Source organism: Symphalangus syndactylus, chromosome 12, assembly GCF_028878055.3.
Source record: "Symphalangus syndactylus isolate Jambi chromosome 12, NHGRI_mSymSyn1-v2.1_pri, whole genome shotgun sequence".
NCBI classification, from domain to species: Eukaryota; Metazoa; Chordata; class Mammalia; order Primates; family Hylobatidae; genus Symphalangus; species Symphalangus syndactylus.
The window spans coordinates 68,336,365-68,358,892 of NC_072441.2; the positions used below are offsets into that span (position 1 = coordinate 68,336,365).

Genomic DNA, 22,528 nt, shown 5'->3' on the forward strand with positions numbered 1-22,528 from the left:
CACACAAATGTTGCCACAAATGGTCCTGACTGTCAAACCGAAGTCATTTATCTCCAAGTGTAGGGAGCAGTGAAGCCCACACGTCCAGGTAGATTTAGCTCTTATGGACTCTTCTGGGAAGTAGCAGGTGGGTAAAACTGAAAGCATCAGCTATTGCACCCTAGCTGGAGGTTTTCACAGAAAGCTGAATCAACTTGTATTGGGGGTTCTGCATTTTAGAGTTTTCTCAAAGACCTAGGTTTGGGCCCTAAAATGCAGCCACCAGAGCAGGCACACCTTAAAAAGTAGGTAATGAGTGGCCTTAGTGCCTGGGCAGCTGTCAGTACTGGCCTCCTTTGGTTGTCCCTGTCCACTGACACTCCTTCCTCCCATTCTCTCACGTTTGTATTCATCTGCAGCCTCCGTTACCATTGACCAGCCTTGCCGCTTACCTGCCTCCACCCTTCCTTCCCTAAGTTCAAGTACATTAATTTCCTAAGGCGGAAGTAACAGAGTATAGCACAAACTGGATGGCTTAAAAGTTCTCCTTCTCAGAAAGTACAAAATCTAGGTGTTGGCACAGCGGTGCTCCCCGCAAAGGCTCTAGGGAAGAATCCTTCCTTACCTCTTCCTAGTTTCTGGTGGCTGCTGGCAACCCTTCGTGTTCCTTTGTTTACGGCTGTGTCACTCCAGTTTCTGCCCCCATCATTACACGACCTCCTCTGTGTGGGTCTCTGTATGTCCTCTTTTTTTTTTTTTTGAGACAGAGTCTTACTCTTTCGCCCGGGCTGGAGTGCCTTAGTGTGATCTCAGCTCACTGCAACCTCTGCCTCCCAGGTTCAAGCAATTCTCCTGCCTCAGCCTCCCTAGTAGCTGGGATTACAGGTGCACGCCACCACACCCAGCTGCTTTTTGTGTTTTTAGTAGAGACGGGGTTTCACTTTATTGGTCAGGCTGGTCTTGAACTCCTGACCTCAAATGATCTGGCCGTGTCAGCCTCCCAAAGTGCTGGGATTACAGGCATGAGCCAAAGAGGCCTGGCCACCTCTTTTCTTATACAGATACCAGAATGACTCTACCTTAACTAAACATAACATCTGCAAAGACCCTGTGTCCAAATAAGGTCACATTCTGAAGTTCTGGGTAGATGCAAATTTTGGGAGACACTATTTGCCACTATGGGTTTCTCCAAGTTGTGCTGTCCTGTGACGGAACACTGACCCTGTTGCTCTATTGTGGATGTTTGGGAGGATTAACACCAGCCTGTTTCTGCTCACATGCTTTCTCTGCCTGGAATTTGCTTTACAGCCTGTTGTCCCTGGTGTGACCATCATTCATCTTGTAAGACTTAACAGCCCAGCTTTGCCCCCACTGTGGATCCCTGGCGGAAACACTGTCCCTCTTCTCCTGGTGTACATGTTCTGTCACGGTCTCTGGATCACTTGACTGTACTTATTGTTTGAGTGGTGCTCACCACTGATTGGAGCATAAGCCCCTTGAAGGCTTCATTTACATCCGAGTCTCAGTGCTGGGGACTTAGCAGTTGCTCATAATTTATAACTGTTTTTGATGGAGTTGGAGAGGCTAGTTAAGATTTTTCTGAATGTAGCATCCTTAGCTGGCTTTCAGGATAGTGACTGCATGCCCTAAAAGGAGATCTTTGCAGATTTTACTGTATGATGAGAAAACTTTTTAGTGCTTTTTCTGTCAGCACGTACCTAGGTAATGAGAAGAATGACCTGGCATGTATTTGGGGAATTAGTATACAAGAAGTACTTTGACATTTTCCACGTGTGAAGAAAGCTGTTTTTGTTGACCTAGCTGAAGGGATCAAATTCATATTTGAAAAGATGTGGCTAAAACTTGAAAAGGACTTGTCCATGGGGGATGTCTTCATCCCTTCTCCCTGCTCAGGGAGAAGTTGCAGGCCATAAAGTGTGAGGGCATCAGCCTGGATGAGTTCTAAAGCTCAATGTTAATTTCGGATTTTAATAACATGTAAGAGTACAAGTTTGATTGCAGAAGCCACAATCAAGTTCAAGGGAGGGTGAATGAATGGGAAATAGAAGGGACCGTGTGTACGTCTGTGTGTATGTGTGCATGTGTGCACACATTTTTTTAGGCTTTGGTTCCTTTAGCTGTAAAATAAGGGAGTTAAAATGGAGGTGATTTATGATCACGATTGTTTCCTTCAAGTATCTAAACGGCTTTCACAAGAAAGGGGGACTTGGGTTCAGAACAAAGCATTGGGTGAACTAGTGGTAGAACTGAAAGGTCATTTCAGTGTGAAAGTGAACTTTCTTTTCAAGCAAAGGCTGGATGTCATCTGGGAGCTTGTAAAAAGAATTGTTAATATGGATGCCAGGCGCAATGGCTCACGCCTATAATCTCAGCACTTTGGTAGGCTGAAATGGGTGGATCCCTTAAGGCCAGAAGTTTGAGCCAGCCTGAGCAACATGGTGAAACCCCATCTCTACTAAAATACAAAAAATTAGCCAGGCATGGTGGCATGTGCCTGTAGTCCCAGCTACTCTGGAGGCTGAGGCACGAGAATTGCTTGAACCTGGGAAGCAGAGGTTGCAGTTAGCTGAGATTGCACCACTGCACTGCATCCTGGACGACAAAGGAGACTGTCTCAAAAATAAAAATAAAAATTGGCCGGGTTTGGTGACTCACACCTGTAATCCCAGCACTTTGGGAGGCTGAGGCAGGTGGATCATCTGAGGTCAGGAGTGCAAGACCAGCCTGGCCAACATGGTGAAACCCCATCTCCACTAAAAATCAGCCAGGCATGGTGGCGTGCACCTGTAATCCCAGCTACTTGGGATTTGAGGCAGGAGAATTGCTTGGACCTGGGAGGCTGAGGTTGCAGTGAGCTGAGATACGCCACTGCACTCCAGCTTGGGCGACAGAGCGAGACTCCATCTCTAAATAAATAAAATAATTTAAAAAACTAATTGGTATATGGATTGGGGGAGATTGGACTGATGGACTCTTGATTTCTCTGATTCTTGAATCTCTGCTTGGGTGAACACTAAGATTCCTTCCATTTCTAAAATTTTGAGGTTCAGTATAAATGGAAGTGGGGTCATGCTTTTGTGCCTAGGTGCTGTGTGTATATTCTAGCCACCAACCAACCCCATCCCCACTGCGAAATGTTCAGACTTATTATTAGTAATGTGATAATTTTTTGTGTTTGTACAATGCATTATAGTTTATAAATGCCTTCACTCTCATTATTTCATTTGCTCTTCTCAACAACCACATGCAGTAGTTGGTGTTATCTCTTTATCAAAGGCCAAAAAAAAGGCCAAGAAAGGAGAAATGACTTCTACAGGATTACAAGGTAGGTAGCGGGAATCTAGACCTTCTGAAATCTAGTACTCCTACAATGGATGCCTCCCTATAGGTAGGTTTGATTTTCAGGAGGCTGAGAGTTGGCAGGAAGTACTGCATAAAAACAAAGAGTAGCATAACTTTGTGGCCCCAGTCCCTAAGGAAAACTGTGCAGAGTGGACCCATCTTGGCTCATTTCCCATGGGAGTACCCTCATGGTGGGCCTCTGGGGGAGGTTGGTACAGGCGCACATGGGATCAAGTTGGCCGCTTCAACATATGTGGCCATATAAGCTCATGTAGCATTTATGAGTTACTTACTTTGAACACTTTAAAATGTGTTATTTCATCTTCAGCACAGACCTAAACCAGGCAGGCTACTCCTCTTTAGGAAGCAGGAAAGTGGTGGGTGAACTCCCAAGTCTCCAGTATTTTTCCTGGTCTAAATACTGGTCTAAATAGCTTTGAAGTCTCAGAATGTCATAGAACTTGGAATTGTCCCAATGGATATTTAAGCTCACGAGACTTAACCTGCCTTAGGGCGATGCCCACCTCAGCCAGCACCCGGTATACTTGGGTCTCGCAGGCTGCTGCTGGAGGTTCCGAGTAGCTGCCTGTACCAGGCCTGCCCCAGTCAATTCATTAGCCTTTCAGTAAGACATTTTATGCCACTGAGTATTTTGGAGCCCAATTATTGTGGTAATCAGGGTTTTCTGTGCTCCTCTTCCCATCCTGCAGATGAAGAGTATGAGGTTTGGAGAAGTGACTAATTCGTTCAAGGTGGATGAGTGAGTGAGAGAGCCTGGAGTCATGTTGTCTGGGGCCAGAGTCTGCACCAGTTGCACTGTGCATGCCTCCTCCCGCAGCCTCTGTGCAGATTCAGGCATGCACAGAGCATGGGGCGGCAGTGGATGGTCTAGGTATGCAGGGCATTAATTTGGTTTGTATTTTTTTCTTCAGAATTTATCTTTAAAAAATATGTCTTTCAGATTTTTGTGCATTAACATTTGAACTATGTTTTGAGGTGCTTCTTTCCAGGTCTGTTTAAGAAATGTGGCCCAAGGGCGAGCCCCTCTTCTCTGTTGCCATGGCAGTCATATAACAGTTGTCAACAACACTGGAAGTGCTTTCGTGGTTGATTAGACACAAAAGACTACAGCATTTCTCATTCCACCCTCTTTGTCCTGAAGAGAAAATAGGCCAGTAGGCAATGTGGTCAGCAGTGGGTTTTAAATTAAAATGTAGCCGTCAGATTCCCTTAGACCTTTGTGTAGACCCATTGCTGGCCCATCCTTCCCAGGAGTTCAAGTTTGGACCAGCCTAGACTCAAGCCTATTGAGGAGCTTTTTAAGCATAGGTCTCAAGCGAATTTCTGTCACAACTAGGCATACCTTCATGTGCTGCTTTCCACAAATCTGTGTGGTCTGGGAGAGGGTATTTCTTTCCCTGGGTTGTGACTAGGCAGGTATGTTGGCATGTGGCACCAGTTGAGCACAGAGTCCTCTATCTTGGGAAAATGCTCCTTGTCATAGGTTTCTGAGGGGGTGAGTCCACAGTCTATACTTCAGGCTCCCCCTGACGGCAATACAGGGGTCCTGTTCAGTCAGGCTACCACCTTTTCTCTCTGAATGTAATGGTGATAACAGAGGGGGCAAGTTTCTAACCAACTTGATTTTTCTTGCCTCCCACATTTCCCCAAGATTGTCTGGTCTAGAGATTGGGGTTTGTAGAGGATTTGCTTTTGTTCATCTCTGGGGCCCTTTTTGCCTCTGAAATTCCATGATTTTATGAAATACATATTCAGAACTGATCTTAGGCCTATGGGAATTCTAAGATTGCATGAACAGAGTAGTTAAGCCTGCAAGTATTATATACCCATGGAGGAACCAAAGGACATGTCCCCTGTGTGTCAGGGATTTGCATAGGCAAGCTTGTTGAAGGGGCAAGACCAGCTTCCTTGACTCCCTCGAAGATATCACAAGTCATGTGTCATCACTGCTGATGCTGCAGGTTTAAGGACAGATCAGCGGGGACTGGAGGATTCGAAAAGGCTTCCTGAAAGAAGCCAGTTGTGTGTTGGTTTTGTGGTTCCTTCCATATTTGGAGGGTGGAGAGGAATCAAGGCAAGAGGAATGCTAGCCACTGACAGTAGTGGATGGAACGGCTGCTCCCTGCATCCTGGCCTCCTGGGGCTATGACTGAGGCCATGGCATAGTAATTAGGAATGACTGATAGCAGTAGTGAGGGAAAATGTAGAAAAAATGTAAACAAAACAGCCTCACCTATTCACACTTGCTGCAGCTTGGGACAGAGTGGGGATAGATGGCCTCCACCTCCTGATGGAACCCAGTGTCTTCACTGCATTATGTACGTGGCACAGCTCAGTGTTAAGATGCGTAATCATCATCTGGAGTAATCAAGAAGACTTAAGTCATATATCACATAGCTTACTCTCTTCAAAACGATGAAGAAAGGCCAGGCACAGTGGCTCACACCTGTAGTCCCAGAACTTTGGGAGGCCAAGATGGGTGGATCACTTGAGCTCAGGAGTTCAAGACCAGCCTGGGCAACATGGTGAGACCCCGTCCTTACTAAAAATACAAAATTTAGCTGGGCATGGTGGCACGTGCTGTATTCCCAGCCATTTGGGAGACTGAGGCAGGGGAATCTCTTGAACCTGGAGGTGGAGGTTGCAGTGAGCCGAGATTGCGCCACTGCACTCCAGCCTGGGTGACAGTGGGAGACTGTCTCAAAAAAAAAAAAAAAAAAGAAGAAAGGCATATTGGATTTTATCCCAAAATGTCACAACGATTTTATTTAAGTTGTGCACTTGAGTTTTGTGTTTAGTTACTTGGAAATTCTCAATCGCTAATACTGCCAGGTATGCTGGGCATCAGACCATCCTCTGTAGGTGAGAGCATGCACACTCTTGGAGGCGTTTATCAACTTCGCCGTGAGATCTCTTCAGCCTCAGCATTGGCTTCTCAGCCTGTGTGGCTGGCCAGGCCCACGGCAGGCTCTGAGTCATCCTGTCACTTCTCTGAGAGGGCAGAGCCAGAGGGAGTGCGGGACGCCTATACTTTCCCCTTGTTTGGTATTTTTGAGCAAAGACTCTCACTCCTTGGGAGGACTGTGAGAGCCATGCCTGTGACACCCAGGGCTGGCATCCCACGGTACCCGCCCCCACTCTGGGCACTTCCTGGGACGCCAGGACTTTACTCTGAGGGTGCTGTCAGGTGGGCTATGATAGACTTGGCTCATTTGGAGAGCTGGCCCATTTGGAGAGCATCTGCTGAGGCCCCATGCTGGAAGGCGGTGGGCCGGGAGCCCTGCTGGAGACAGAAGCCACTGCTCTGGGCAGCGCATCACACTCACAGGGTGGAGGGTGAGAGACACAGCCAGGAGGCTCCAACCCAGCCATCCCTTCACAGGCCCCAGCTGAATTAATGGGATTCCCTTGACCCCTCCTTGCAGGCTTGCTGAACAGAAAAGCAAAACCCAGCAACCACAAGACAGTTTTGAGTTGAAAATGGTTCTGAGAACTGATGATTGCCCTTTAATTTTTAAATTTAGATCAGGGTAATACTTTTCTGTTGGAATCCAGGGGCCTAGAGATGTTTATCAGTGGAGGACGGGGGATGAAGTGGGTTTGAACCCCAGCGGATCTGTGTGTATAAACTGAGTCTTACAGCCATGTGGAGGGACTCCTTGCCCCACAAAGCCCAGGCACTCCGGAAAAGGCATGCACAGGGGTGGGAGCTGAGCCAGGCACACCAGGGAGTGTGTGTGTGTGTGTGTGTGTGTGTGTGATCAGGGAGAGGGTTGCGATGAATCTCTGGAGGGGGCAGGAATAAAGAAGCACTTGCCCCTCTCTGGAGAATGCCATGGACAGGGGGCAAGGACGGTGTTGGAGCCACATTGACTTGGAGATTGCCGGGTGAGACCTTCAGGGCAAGCAGACTGGACTTTTGCAGGAAGAGCTCTCATGACACACAAACCTCCACGGAAGGCCACCCCCTCAGGAAGGCTGCACCCTGTCCCAGGCAGCCAGAAGCTCTTCTCCGTGGTTACTCAGCCCTACGTGTTCCAGCATGAGAACATACTCACTGTTGTGGGGTTCATGCATGTACCGGCTAAGGAGAGGAGCTCCTTCTGTCTGTCTTGATATTCCCAGGGCTTAGCAGACACAGCCACTCAAATATGGAATGACGAGTGAGCAACTGAGTAATTGAATGATCAGAATTTTCGAAATGCAGATTTGCTGTTAGGAGTCTTAGGTTTACTTCCATTATGCAAAGTTGGTCTCACCAGATTTCCCCTGATGGTGTTCCCCAGACTCACATGACTGTACATTATCTAGGACAATATTAAGTACCAACTTAATGCAGGCACTGTTGGGGATATAACTCAGAAAGTTTTGCCATGATTCTGCTCTTAAGCAGGTTAGCTGACTGACTTCCAGATTCAACTCTGTTAAAGTCTTGAAGCAGAGCTCCAAGGGGAGCCAAATGGGTGGGTAGACAGAATTGCCAGTGGATGGTTTAGGAGCTCCCTTGTCTTGGTGTGAAGTGAAGATCCCTGAGCCACCCTGAGAGTGTTGGAACACAGTGTGGTCATCCAGGAATCAAAGGGAGCCCCATCCTGGTGCTCTGGCTACTGCAAATAATCCTTGTAAGCCGATCTGCTTAGCAGAGTACTAGAAAGGAAAATCTAAAGGGCAAGATAAAAATATATCTGTGGTATTTAACACGGTGGTGGTTGGAGATGTCAGCACGTACGCTGTTACACAGAGGCCACATGTTACCGGGAAGCCCCACTTGGAGGTTTGTAAATCATATCAGAGTTCCAGCTCTCCTGTTTATTAAATGCATACTGTTGTGCAGGTCATAGATTTTTGAGCCTCAGTTTTCTTACCTCGAATGATTGTGAGGGTTAAATGAGAATCAGGTATGTGCAAACCCTTGCTGTATCATTGCAAGATGTTCTTCAAAGTGGCAAGTGTCCTGCACCATAGACCAAGGGCATATTCTTTTGCTGTCTATACTCATTTCCAATTATAACTACCCTCCCACATCTTCTCTCCCACTTGTTGATGGTACCTGTTCTTTGTTCCCCTGCTGCTCTCTGAGGACAAAGCAGGGGATAGGTTGGAGACCTAGAATATCGGAACATGGATGGTTACCTTCATACCCCTCTGCCGAAGGCCAGAGATAGCAGTCCAAGGGGCAGGGGGCCCCAGAAAGATCAAGTGGTCTCAGCGGAGGCTCTCTTTTTTTGAGACTGAGTTTCACTCTTGTTGCCTGGGCTGGAGTGCAATAGTGCAATCTCGGCTCACTGCAACTTCCGCCTCCTGGGTTCAAGTGATTCTCCTGTCTCAGCCTCGCGAGTAGCTGGGATTACAGGTGCATGTCACCACACCCCGGTAATTTTTGTATTTTTAGTAGAGACAGGGTTTCATTATATTGGTTAGGCTGGTCTCAAACTCCTGACCTCAGGTGATCCGCCCACCTCAGCCTCCCAAAGTGCTGGGATTGCAGGCGTGAGCCTGTAATTACAGAGCGAGAGCCTGGCCAAGGCCCTCTTAAGTACGCTCTGCCCTGCATGGCTGCAGTTGTTCTGGTCTGTATAAAACCTAAGTTCCAGGATTCCTTATACCCAGGGATACCAAGGCCTAGGGGACAAAACCCTGAATGAGGACCTGAGAAACCTGCATCTATACTTTGTTCTTTCACTCATTAGCTCTGCAACCATTAGTAAGTCTCCTGCCCTTTTGGGGGCGTCCTCAGTTTCTTCTTTTGTAAACCAAGGAAAAATAGAAAAAGTTCTTGTGTGCCTAAAGCTAAATGTAAGTTATGAGTTACAACTTCTTCCTCTTTCAACAAAGGGCTAGATGGGATGTGGCTAATCACAGGTCCAGGAGAGGGCACAGAAGCCACTTGGCCATGGGGCTTAGTTTCAGCTTTAAGTTCTCATCCTGGAGACCAGAGGTGTGGTGGAACCCAGTGGACTTCTGTATGAGATTATCTTTGATGTTGTGTTCCTTTACCTGACTCCAAAAGAGGATTTTTCATTTAGGACCTGCTTATTCAGTGAAAAAGCTTTGCATTAATTTTGTTCTTTTTTTCTCAGTATCCAGCGAGCAGCATTGGTGGTCCTAGAAAATTACTACAAAGATTTCACCATCTATAACCCAAACCTCCTAACAGCCTCCAAATTCCGAGCAGCCAAGCACATGGCCGGGCTGAAAGTCTACAATGTAGATGGTATGTGCCTTGAAAGGGTGTCTGTAGTGCTCATAGAGGCACAGTTGGGTGACTATTTAAGCTTCATGGTACGTTTGGTTCTACTTCCTCTCTGGGCCTACCTTTATGGTACATTCTTGTTTCAGAACAATTTCTCTTTTTTATGTAGGCAGACACATTTTTAGAGGAATGTTGATTTACCATCTACCTGTGTGGGAAGCCTGTTCATTTTGGGATTTTATGATTGAAAACAGCAGTGGTGTGTGTTTCCTGCCTTCTGCCAGGATCACCTTATATTGGAAGCTATTAGGAAAGGGTTGCTTTTCAAAATTTGTGCACATTACCCACAAACTCAGAAAGCTACCTAAATCATTAAGACTAGAAATCTCAGTAGTTCAGGCATCTGGTGAGATACCTACGGGCACTTCTTACTTGTGGCTAGGAGCCGGAATTGAGTGGGTGGCAGGAGGCTGGAGGCCAGGCTGGCCAAGCTATGTTTCAGGGTATCAGATGGTTAAGTGCAAGAAACAGGATGCGGTGTCATTTCTTACTGGGTACGTTGGGTGAGGGCAAGAACTTTGCAAACCCTAGGAGAGGATTATATTGTCAACAAGTCGAGTGATTTATATACAGTGTCAGTTTTTGGTGGCAATATCCTCCCAGTTATTTGTTTGTGTATTTTTTGGCTATATGAGGTGTGAGCTCCCTCACGAAGCCTGAAGGATTGATAAATTTCACCTGTGATCTGAAAACTTAGGAAAGATTCCCAATAGTGAAACCAAGTCACCAGCCAAGTAGATCATCCATAAGAAAGCCTGAAATCTGCCTATGTTTCTGAAAAGTTAAGGTGGTCAGTGGTCAGGGGACAGGACAGGACTTCTGAGTCTGTATTCATTAATGGGTCATGTTGCACACCCTCAAGCATTGGCATTTCCTATAAAAGTTGTGGCTGCCATGACATTCCAGCATAGCTTGCTTTCCCTTGTAGACTCAGTGTCTCATGTCCTTTGACTTTCATTTTTGTCTGTCTGTCCTTGTTCTCCCCATCCCTCTCATTCTGTCTCATTGTCTTGTTGCTGAAATTTAATGTCCCAGCTGCCCTATGGCCAAACTGAAACTTTATGTAACAGATGGTAACATCTTCAGCACTCTCTATGTGTTGTTGTTGGCCAACATTTTAATTGTCAAGCATTCTTCATCCCCTTCTGAGTTCTTTTTCCATTTCCACTGACCAGATTGGGGTTTAGGGAGATTCCTCTGCTCCCTTGCCTTGGACATAGTGAATGTGGAGCTGGGGCACAGTTCACCCTCCTGGGAAGTGACCTTTAGGATTTATGTGTGTGTGTTTCATAGGGGGTGGGTAGACAACATTGACAGATTGGATACTAGTTTTCTGTTCTGTTTCCCAGCCTCGTGGTATTAACACTATTCTTTCACTGTCCTTTCCCCAAAGGCCCCAGTAACAATGCCACTGGCCAGTCCCGGGCCATGATTGCTGCAGCTGCTCGGCGCAGGGACTCAAGCCACAACGAGTTGTATTATGAAGAGGCCGAACATGAACGGCGAGTAAAGAAGCGGAAAGCAAGGTATACTGCCCTCCTGATGCCAGTACCCTCTTACAGACTTTTAAATTTTTATTTTATGTAAGACAGAATCTCACTCTGTTGCTCAGGCTGGAGTGCAGTGGCAAGATCTTGGCTCACTGTCACCTCTGCTTCCCAGGTTCCAGTGATTCTCATACCTCAGCCTCCCATATAGCTGGGATCACAGGCGCCCACCACCACGCCTGGCTAATATTTGGTATTTTTAGTAGAGGCGGGGTTTTGCTATGTTGGCCAGACTGGTCTCAAACTCCTGACCTCAAGTGATGTGCCTGCCTCAGCCTCCCAAAGTACCATGATTACAGGCATGAGCCACCGTGCCCGGCCTCTTGTAGACTTTTAATCTTTCCTTTTTTACCACTAGAATGAGGTTTCTGTTTAAAAATATGACCTGCTGGGACACCTTTGGAGTGCACCTTGCTCCAGTGTTTCTCAAACTGAAGCCTGTATGAGCATCACTGGGAGGGCTGTTCAAATACAGGCTGCAGGTTCTGGGCCCTGCCTGCAAAGGCCCTACTCAGTAGGTGTGGAGTTGGGCCCCAGAAATGGCATTTCTGACAGATTCCTGGGTGATGCCGATGCTCCTGGCCCCTAGCCCACACTTGAGTGGGCCTGTTCTGCACCCCTGGACCCTTGCTGGTGTTCACCATCAGGTCATATTCACTGAAGGGGACAGAGGTGCGTTCCATCATGTGTGCTGTGCCTCTTCCTGTTTCCCAGGGGCTGCTGGTGTGGGTGGCCGGACCAGGGGGCATGCAGCTCTGCTTCTTTGTAGGGCTGCTTCTGCACCACCAGCCACCTCCCTCTGTACAGAGAGCCTTTTATAGCCAGTTGGAGGGTCCTTAGAACTCTTTTCATCTAACCATTGCAGAGATGAAAAAAGGACTAGTGCATTTCCCAAGCTCATTGGTGGCAGAATTCAGAACAGAGTTCATCTCCCAGTCCTGGGGCTCCTTCCCCCCGACCCCTGGGGCCCCTGTTCCACATGTTATTTTTGCTGTTGCCTTTCTTTCTCCCTTCCTCCCTCTCCACTCTCTGGGGGACAGCTAAGGATGCAAGCAGCGTGATCAGGCCTTGGGTATGTTGGCAGGTTGGGCCGCAGCAGGGTAGACAAGCGTCATTCTGTTCTCACACCCTGTGGCAGGCACCGTCCTGATTACTTAGTGTTGCATCACCTTCTAGGCTGGTGGTTGCAGTGGAAGAGGCCTTCATCCACATTCAGCGTCTCCAGGCTGAGGAGCAGCAGAAAGCCCCAGGGGAGGTGATGGACCCTAGGGAGGCCGCCCAGGCCATTTTCCCCTCCATGGCCAGGGCTCTCCAGAAGTACTTGCGCACCACCCGGCAGCAGAACTACCACAGCATGGAGAGCATCCTGCAGCACCTGGCCTTCTGCATCACCAACGGCATGACCCCCAAGGTGCGCCGCTCGGGCGGGCTCTGCCACCGTCATCCTGGCTTGTCACTGAGCCAGTTGAATTTTAGCCTGTTACTAGAAGTGATAAAATCAAAAGGCATCTCTAAAACTCAAGTAATAAGAATTAGTGATTCTCACTTATTTTATGTTATGTTAGTACAATTGTTTTTTTAAATGTGCCTTTTGAAGGCCTCTGGATTCTAACAGAGGAGAGAATTTCACTTGGAGACAGTATGGAATAGTGATTGGAGACAGTATGGAATAGTGATTAGGGGTGCATTGTGGACTCTGGAGCTGAACTGATTCATTCTAACCTGGCTCCTCCACCAACTAGATGCATAACCTTGGGGAGATGGCAATAGCTCTGTGCCTCAGTTTCCTAACCTGTTAATTGGTTAGGATAATACTAATAACTATCTCATTTGTATGTTTTGGGAACTGAAAGAGTTAATTCATGTGAAGTGCTTAAAACAGTACCTGTCATATGAGGATGGACTAAATAGCTCTTATTATTATTGGTAAAAAAATAGAATGGCGTGAACCCAGAAGGCAGAGCTTGCAGTGAGCCGAGATCGCACCACTGCACTCCAGCCTGGGCGACAGAGCGAGACTCCGTCCAAAAAAAAAAAATGCCGTCAGGCATTTTGGGTGTTACAGAATTAGTTTTACTGAGTGGTCTTTTAGATTATGATATTTAGGACACTTTAAGGAGTGTTACAAGAAACAGCCGTGTATCTAATAGAGAGTTGTGGCCAAGGAGGCAAACTAGAGTAAAGATATAGCAACTGACTTCTCTACAGAGAAGTGGGTTCAAATCCTGACTCCACCACTTAATTGTTTTGTGACCGTGCACAAATCACTCTACCCTCTATTAGATACATGGCGGTTTCTTGTGATATCCCTAAAAGTGTGCTAAATACTGTAATCTAAAAGACCATGCGGTAAAACTGACTCTGTAACACCCAAAATGCCTGACAAAGCCATAGCATTATTTTTACCAATAATAATAATAGCAATTTAGTCTGGCCTCTTCATATGACAGGTACTGTTTTAAGCACATCACATGAATTAACTCTTTCAGTTCCTCTGCACTTGTTTGCTGTTGTATCAATGAGGATAATAATAATATCTCTCTGACAGGGTTGTTGTGTAAGAATTGCATTAAATATGGCAACAAGGCATGTAAATCGCATGGTAGAGAGTAGATGAGCTTGGCATGTGGTACACGTGTAACATCTGGTAGCTGTTTTCTATAAGGACCTCTGTTTATATGTTGCACTATATGTGTATCCTGCTGGTTACATTGTCAACCAATAACTACCCTTAGGAAAGCAATTTAGAAATAGTAAGAAACCAAAAAGTTTTCTGTATTGATTCACTAATCTCTCTCCTAGGAAAACTATTTAGTACAATCATATATACACATGAATATACACAAAGGTGGTGTTTTGCAAAACAATCTGTAATACCTCCACAATGGAAATAACTTAAAACATAACAGTGGTTTATAAATTATGGTGTATCACCTGTTGAATCATGAAAGAATCTGTTAGAATAGTAAGTTGCAAGAAATAGAATGCAGAAACGTGAATACTGTGGTTGCAGATGAGGAACATATGTCTGCAGGTATAAAATGATGGCTTCTATCATGTAGAACCAAAACAGTTGTTTTTCTTTTTACAAGATTTTAGTTTCCTGATTGCTTTTTGTTTCATTTAAAAATTTTATACTTTTCTGAATTAAAAATAATAGCTGTTTTTGGTATAGAAATCCAAACATTAAAGTATCATGCGGAAAATGAAATTTTCAGCCCCTGCCCCAAAACAGTTTTTACTGATAAGGAGTTAGTATATATTCTTTCAAATATATGTAGATGTTTTTTAAGCTGAAATGGGAAAACAAAACAGAAATGGGGTCATTGCTCTCTCTTTCTCTCTCTCTCTCTCTGTGTGTGAGTGTGTGTGTGTGTGTGTGTGTGTGTAAACCACGGGCGCACACCACCATGCCTGGCAATTTTTGTACTTTTTGTATTTTTTTGGTAGAGACAGGGTTTCACCATGTTGCTCAGGCTGGTCTCGAACTCCTGAGCTCAAGCAATCTACCTGCCTCAGCCTCGCAAAGTGCTAGTATTACAGGCCACCGCCCCGGCCTATATTTATCATTCATTAGATAGATAGATAGATAGATAGATAGATAGACTATATATATCATTCATAGATAGAGATTTACATACTACATCTCTCTATATAATGTATATTGTCTTTCTCTCTATATATGTAGAGAGATATAGATATATAAAACTTTGCTTTTTTTTCTTAAAGCTATCCCTTGGCTGTCTTTCCAAGTCAATACATACAGAACTTACTCATACAGATATAACTACAGATATAACTCATTTCTGGTAATAGCTACGTCTTATTCTACCAAATACCATGATTTATTCAACTGATAGTCTGTCGATGCACATTTGGATTAAGAGTTTTCATTAGTGAAAGCCAGGGGCTGGTTGTATTTGTTAATCAGATTTTATTGGCACACAGCCATGCCCTGTTATTTATGTATCACCTATGGCTGCTTTCACTCTGCACCGACAGAGCTGAGTAGTTGTGACAGAATATGGCTTGAAGGCTGGGCGCGGTGGCTCACGCCTGTAATACCAGCACTTTGGGAGGCCAAGGTGGGCGGATCAGGAGGTCAGGAGATTGAGACCATCCTGGCTAACACAGTGAAACCCCTTCTCTACTAAAAATACAAAAAATTAGCCGGGCGAGGTGGCGGGCGCCTGTAGTCCCAGCTACTTGGGAGGCTGAGGCAGGAGAATGGCGTGAACCCCAGGGGGCAGAGCCTGCAGTGAGCCAAGATCGCGCCACTGCACTCCAGCCTGGGAGACAGCGAGACTCTGTCTCAAAAAAAAAAAGAATATGGCTTGAAACGCTGAAAATATTTACATCTGTGGAAAAGTTTGCCAACCCCTGGTTTAAACAGCATTGTGGTGAATACTTTTTTACATATGTATTTGTACAAGTATTTCTGAAGCCTAAGTTTCAAGTAGAGGAAAAGCCAGGTCAGAGTTGTAGATCCTACCAAATTGCCCTCCTAGGGGGTGTACTTTTGCATGCTTTACCTCTAACATCTGAGATTTTTTATTTCCCACATACTCGGGAGCATTGGATGTTATTTTTTAAAATCATTGCCCATCTAACAGGAGGAAGTTAGTTTTTAATTCTAACAGGAGGAAGTTAGTTTTTAATTCTTCTAATTTATATTTCTTCTTTTTTTTTTTTCTTTCAGACGGAGTCTCACTCTCTCACCCAGGCTGGAGTGCAGTGGCGCGATCTTGGCTCACTGCAAACTCCGCCTCCTGGGTTTAAACCATTCTCCTGCCTCAGCCTCCCGAGTAACTGGGACTACACGTGCCCGCCACCACGCCCAGCTAATTTTTTTTGTATTTTTAGTAGAGACGGGGTTTCACCATCTTAGCCAGGATGGTCTCAATTTCCTGACCTCGTGATCTGCCTGCTTCAGCCTCCCAAAGTGCTGGGATTACAGGCATGAGCCACTGCACCCAGCCTATATTTCTTTAGTTAATAATGTGATAGAAAAATTTTTATATGTTAACTTTCCAATAATATTTATTCTCCTATAAAATTATTGTTTTAGTTTCATTTCTCTAATTGTTGAGTTATTTTCTTTTTCTTATGATTCATAAGAGCTGTATTTATATTAGAAGTGTGACAGTATGCAAGGCCTTACTTTTCTGCCTTACAATAGATGCTCCACAGATGAAAAAATATATACCTGGCAGTAGCAGCAGGGTGTGAATAAAAGAGGATACCAGGCCGGGCGCAGTGGCTCACACCTGTAATCCCAGCACTTTGAGAGGCCGAGGCAGGTCAATCACTTGAGGTCAGGAGTTCAAGACCAGCTTGGCCCCCATGGTGAAACTCCGTCTGTACCAAAAATACAAAAAAAAAATTAGCCAGGCATGGTGGCGCATGCCTGTAATCCCAGCTACTCAGGAGGCTGAGGCAGGAGAACTGCTTGAAACGGGAGGCAGAGGTTGCAGTGAGCTGAGATCGTGCCATTGCACTCCAGCCTGGGTAACAAGAGCGAAACTCTATCTCAAAAAAAAAAAAAAAAAAAAAAAAGGATACTAGTTAAAAACTGTTCGCCAGGTGCGGTGGCTCACGCCTGTAATCTCAACACTTTGGAAGGCCAGGCAGGCAGATCACTAATGGCCAGGAGTTCAAGACCAGCCTGGCCAACATGGTGAAACCCCATCTCTACTAAAAATACAAAAATTAGCCGGGTGTGGTGACACATGCCTGTAATCCCAGCTACTTAGGAGGCTGAGGCAAGAGAATCACTTGAACCCGGGAGGCGGAGCTTGCAGTGAGCTGAGATTCTGCCATGGCACTCCAGCCTGGGAAACAGAGTGAGACTCCGTCTCAACAAAACCAAATCTGTTCTTGACTCTGTCTGGGACCTGATTGACATATCCCAGTATGTTTCTTTCTGTATTACTGGCTCATTTCATTCTTCCTTCCCCTCATGGCTAAATCAGTGTATTTCTTTGATTTAATTCGCATGCTGTCAAACTCCTAGTATGTGCTAGGCACATTGGAAATTCAAATTAAAAAAACAAAACATACTTCCTGCCCTTCAAGAGAGTGAAATGTAGTGTGGAGAGCAGACACGCAAGTCAGCAATCACTTTGAAAGTAAAGGGTCACACGAGAGTCAGTGATTACAGGAGCCTGGAGAAGGACATGTTAATCTGCCTGAGAGGTTCAAGAGAGGAGGCTTAAGAAGATTTGAAGGGCAGGGAAGAATGAGCTGAATGACAGTGTTTAGCTGGAGGAACAGCATGTGTATCAGAACTCCATCGAGCCAGGTGCCACTGGAGCAGAGAACTCAGGAGAGGGAAGGGGACATCAGGTCTGGGCTTCCCTTGGACTGGCCATGTGCACACTTAGCCCAACGTGGAATAACCATTGCTTGCTTACCATGCTAGGCATTGCTATGAGTGCTTTTTGAGAGCTAACACTTTCATCCTCACGGCAGCCCTGTGACTTAGGTAGTGTCACTGCGTCCACTAATAGAGAGTGTAAATGACTTGTGCAGAATCACTGCTAGTAAATGGTAGAGCATGCGTTCTTGTTCATGCAAGTATATTCAGCTCGTATTTCCTGACTGCTCCTTTGGGCCCGACACAGCCCTGGCCCTGAGAAACTTTTGGTTCAGGAGGAGGAAGACATGGAGAAACACATCCAGTAGGACCATACCCTAGGAATGGAGTGATGCAGCCATGACGGCTTCCATCCAGACACTGACACCAGCCACCCCATTTTCCCTTCCCTCTGTGGGTAACACTATTCTTGCCCTTGGTGGATAGTAGGTAAAGGGGAGTGAGGAAGTCCAAGAAGTCTTCCCTCCCCAGTAAGGACTCAGTTGTGAGGGTCTGATGGGAATTGAGTGTGATGAGCTGGGCTCTGGTCTAAGCTGGTTTATTTGGAAAAAGTTCTTCATAGATGTGAGAGTGGATAGCCGCCTGGCAGGACTGCCCTTAAAATGGGCTGTTTCTTCCCTAATGGCCTTGCTCCTCTGCTTCCAGGCCTTCCTAGAACGGTACCTCAGCGCGGGCCCCACCCTGCAATATGACAAGGACCGCTGGCTCTCTACACAGTGGAGGCTTGTCAGTGACGAGGCTGTGACTAATGGATTACGGGATGGAATTGTGTTCGTCCTTAAGTGCTTGGACTTCAGCCTCGTAGTCAATGTGAAGAAAATTCCATTCATCATACTCTCTGAAGAGTTCATAGACCCCAAATCTCACAAATTTGTCCTTCGCTTACAGTCTGAGACATCAGTTTAAAAGTTCTATATTTGTGGCTTTATTAAAAAAAAAGAAAAATATATACAGAGATATATATCTATGCCAGAGGGGTGTCTTTTTAAAAAATTCTTCTTCATTGCTGACTGAAACTGGCAGATGATTGACCAGTATCCTTTGACCATCTGCACTTTATTTGGAAGGAAGCAGGGGCTGTCCACCCTGAAAAAGAGTGACTGATGACATCTGATTTTTGTCGATGGGACTTCTCAAGAAGCCATTCCCTGGAGCTTCTGTTACAGCTGTAAACCAAAGTGGAGCTGGTGCTTCTTGGGAGCCTCGCCTTACAACTAGTTCCTGCCTTTCGTCCAGTACCAAGTCCCCTGTTGCTTCTGGTCAGCCTACTTGTAGACTTCCAGGGGACACATCTTTATTCTGTTTCAGGAAACCAGTCACGACACGTCCACATATGTATTTGTGTATGTTAATGTCCAGTATCACATCACCCACGAAAGTCGTGGGCAGTTCAGGAGATACCTACCTTCGTCTTTGTTCTTTGTTGCCTTAGGTTCTTCAGAGAAAGATCACAACAAAAAATGTGCACTGTCGTTTACAGCTATTAAGTGATTTGGTTTTGTTTTTTTCCCAAAGAGAAAACCTACCTGCCCTGTTTCTGATCCCACCCCTGTACTGGCTTGAAGCAGGTAGCCCTTCCCCAGCCCTGCAGCTGCCCACCTGGCCTCCATGCCATCCTGCCCCACCTGGCTGGCAGACCTGGTTCTCCATGTATGCCCTCCGGCTCTTTGTGAAGCCTCAAGTCAGTCCCAGCATAGGGAAGTGTGGGGTGCCCAGCAGGTAAAGCACAGGGAGAGAGGGCAGCAGGAATGCCCCCTTTAGGCTGCAGCAGGAGCCCCACACTGCCCAGTTTTCCTCCCCACTGTTCTACACCAACCAGGGGAGACTAACACTGTGACTCTGGGATTGGCAGGTGCAACTTGGAGCCACTTAATTTCCTGGGGATGTAAGTTCTTCCCAAGTTTATAGCCAGCTGCCCTGCCAAGGGACACCAAACCATGCCAACCACGCTGGCAACTGCTGCTGTCCAGTCCCTGTGTTTTCTGACCACTGTCACTGTGCAACTCATCGCCTCTGCCACTTAGGACCAGGAAACAGGGTGGTTTTGCTCCCACTCTTCGTTGCTGATAAAGTGGGGTGAAGGAAAATGGACACTCTGCAGAGTTTGGGGAAGGGAGAGTAGGGAGCCCATCTTCTTGTCCAGAAAGATTCATCCGCAGTCTGTCTGTTAAACACAGCTGATTTCAGTGGGCTTTCCCCTGGCCCTGGGGGAGCAGACACTGACTGGGTTGTGGGCAGAGGAGCCATCCTGGCGGAGCCCTGCTGCAGGGAGCTCCTTCCGGAGCCCCATCCAGACCTCTTGCACTGGGCTGCCTTTGCCTCCATTTGCCTTCCCGTATCTGCAACAAATCTTTTAAAAGTGTTCACTCTTGCTTTTTCCAGTATTTTGGGTAATCAGCCACCTTGCTGTAGTACAGGATGACATTGTCGAATGCTCTTTGTATGTGTGCACAGCCCCTTACTCCCTTACTGCTTCATGCAATCCGCAAGTGATACAGTGTTTTCTGTCATTGTAAAAATCAAAATTCGCTTTGGGTCTTTGTAATACACCGTACCTGAAAAAGTAAACAACATTCTTCAATTACCAGGCTTCAGCTTGAAAAGACATGCTGGAGAAGAAGGAAGGGGGAACCCATAGGTGTGGCGTGGAGCCAAGATGTACTATTCAACTATGTGGTTCTGTTTATAAAAAGCACATACCATGGAACCATGGTGCTTTTGTTCTTAGTTTTTGCTGTTAGATCCCTTCAAACTGGAAGTTCCTTACAATATCTTTCTCAGGAAATATTTTGGGAGATGGGGTAAGAGATGGCAAGTGTGAGATGGGCTGTGTCAGAGGTTGCTACGTCATGGATACAGTGCAGTTCCAAGTGCCATAAGTGTATATACATATAGTTAATAATGACACTGTTCATCACCATTCTAAAATACTGTTCTTCCAACCCTATCTTAAATGACCAGTCCAGAAGGGGTTAAGCTGGATTCATTTGCTCTGGCATGTGCATTCCCAGCAGGGTGAAGAAAGGTTTAAATTAAAGAATTTATTTTCTCTCTCCCCCTTCCTCTTTCTCCAAGTCTTTGCATAGGAGAATGTCAGACATTCAGAAATAACTGTTTCTGTTTTAAATCGAGTATTGGTTTTTGATATTGACTTTGTATTGAGTTATTTTTGAAAGAATAACAAAATAAAATGCAGGATCTTTGTAAAGCCTTTGCACTTTCAACCTCTTTATAGCTTGAGTTACTGTTGCAGTGGGAACAATGTAAATGACATTTAAAAGATTTAAGGTTTCAGAAAGCTGCATCCCACAATTGAACACAATGCATTTTTATTTCAATTCTTGGAACTGGTAGGCTATTCTTTTTAAAAGGAGGTAAACTTTGCCCTAAGGCTGGTAGAACATACGTTCACATTATAGTAGACAGGATTTCATTTGCCTTAAATGTTTAGATTTTTTATAATTTTCAGCCTACATTATTAAAATTAGAGCATTGAGTGTTAAAGAACTTAATGAGAAGTCTGTGTCTGAGATGGCTCTCTTCCCTGGTGATGTTTTAACTGGTAGCTAATTTGTTCTTAAATGTGTACTTTTGAAGATAGGACAATTTTTATAGTCCATGAACTGAATGTTAAAAAGTTCTGTGTGCATTCTCAGAGAGGATTTTAAAGCTATATAGTTCATCCGTCCTTTGCATTATCAAAATGTTAAATCAAATGTATAATACTTTGGCTAAAATTCATAAAGTAAGCCCTAGAGAAAATACTTGACCATCAAATTTTTGCCCAACTATCATCACCTCCCTTCCCCCACCCCCGCCTCTGTTCTTGCCTTTTGACATCTACATAGAAGACAAGTTCTTTATAGCAAATGGTAAGAGGCAGGTGACCTGGTGTGTTTGCCATGTAGTTCATTGCCTGGGGCTTGGGACTCCTTTTTTAATGGAGAGACTGGCTGTGCGGGTGTGTGTTGGATAGGGATAAAGTGCTCACCCCTCCCCTCTCTACAGTAGTTGGTGGTAGATTTCTCTCTCATTGTGCCTCTCATAATCACTTTCAAGTGCATGCATTTACCTAAGGGCTGTAGCTCTGTGGGATGCTACCAGTGTATTGGACTGACAGAAATTGATTACCTTGCCACTCCAACCTATGTACTGAGTGAGTGTTCCAGCCACTCAGTGAAACCAACAAAAGTGAGTCCTTGGTTTACCTTCCAATCTGGGTCCTGCTGTGTAAGTATCCCTAAGTGGGGATGCATATTTGTTTGTGCGTTTTTATTTCCATATATGTGAGCATTTCTCTGAGTGTGTGACCAGACGGATAGCACGTTTATATGTCAGACATCTTAACATCCGTGTTGTCTGTAGCAGGTGCATAGCTCAGCAGATACGTGTGAATGTGTATATAGCTGAGTGTGTGAGGGTGTCTGTGTTTCTGCAGTCCCCTGTGTTTGAGAGATTACTTAAAAACCCTGTGTTTTGGGAGGTTGCTCTAAACCAGTGACTTTTCCGTCCCCTGCTTTATTCCTTTCCCTCACTGACACTGGCTTCTCCCCCTAGAGTAAATGGCTTTAGCACAGCACTGTCTTCTGGGGAGCCTGCTGTCCTGCAGGCAAGTCCATTAAACTCTTCCTTGCTTTAGGACTCTGAAAACAGCAAGAAACAAACAAAGAAAGGTCAAGCTCTAAGAAAATTACTGCACAAACTTCACTACCCTGGAAGCCTTACTAGATATTTCTTAAGGTAACTTAAAAATTGGGCTTTATTTTTAAAAAGTGATAGGTTACTTAAAGTAGCACGGAAATGTTAGCATATTTATTTAAATAGTCCTGCAGCAGAGACCCTGCGATTGTAAAGTGATTTAAGTGTTTCTGGGTAGTGTTTGTGATTTATGGATTTGTTACCAAAAAAACAACAAAAAAATCACTACTGTGAATTTACTACTATGTAACCTTGTGGTCATATTTCATTATAAATAAAATAAGAATTGCT

The 22,528-nt window shown here is 45.4% G+C and overlaps 1 protein-coding gene across 4 annotated transcripts in view; it reads left to right on the top strand.

The window, feature by feature from the left end:
• Window positions 1-22,528, top strand: part of VANGL1 (VANGL planar cell polarity protein 1) — a 53,283-nt gene extending 30,755 nt beyond the window's left edge. For all 4 annotated transcript variants that reach the window (XM_063624643.1, XM_063624646.1, XM_063624645.1 and 1 more), the window contains exons 5-8: window positions 9,444-9,577; window positions 11,010-11,142; window positions 12,340-12,574; window positions 18,185-22,528. In XM_063624643.1, coding sequence (XP_063480713.1) covers window positions 9,444-9,577; window positions 11,010-11,142; window positions 12,340-12,574; window positions 18,185-18,445 — 763 coding nt within the window. In that variant the 3' untranslated portion in view covers window positions 18,446-22,528. The remainder of the gene's footprint in view (window positions 1-9,443; window positions 9,578-11,009; window positions 11,143-12,339; window positions 12,575-18,184) is intronic.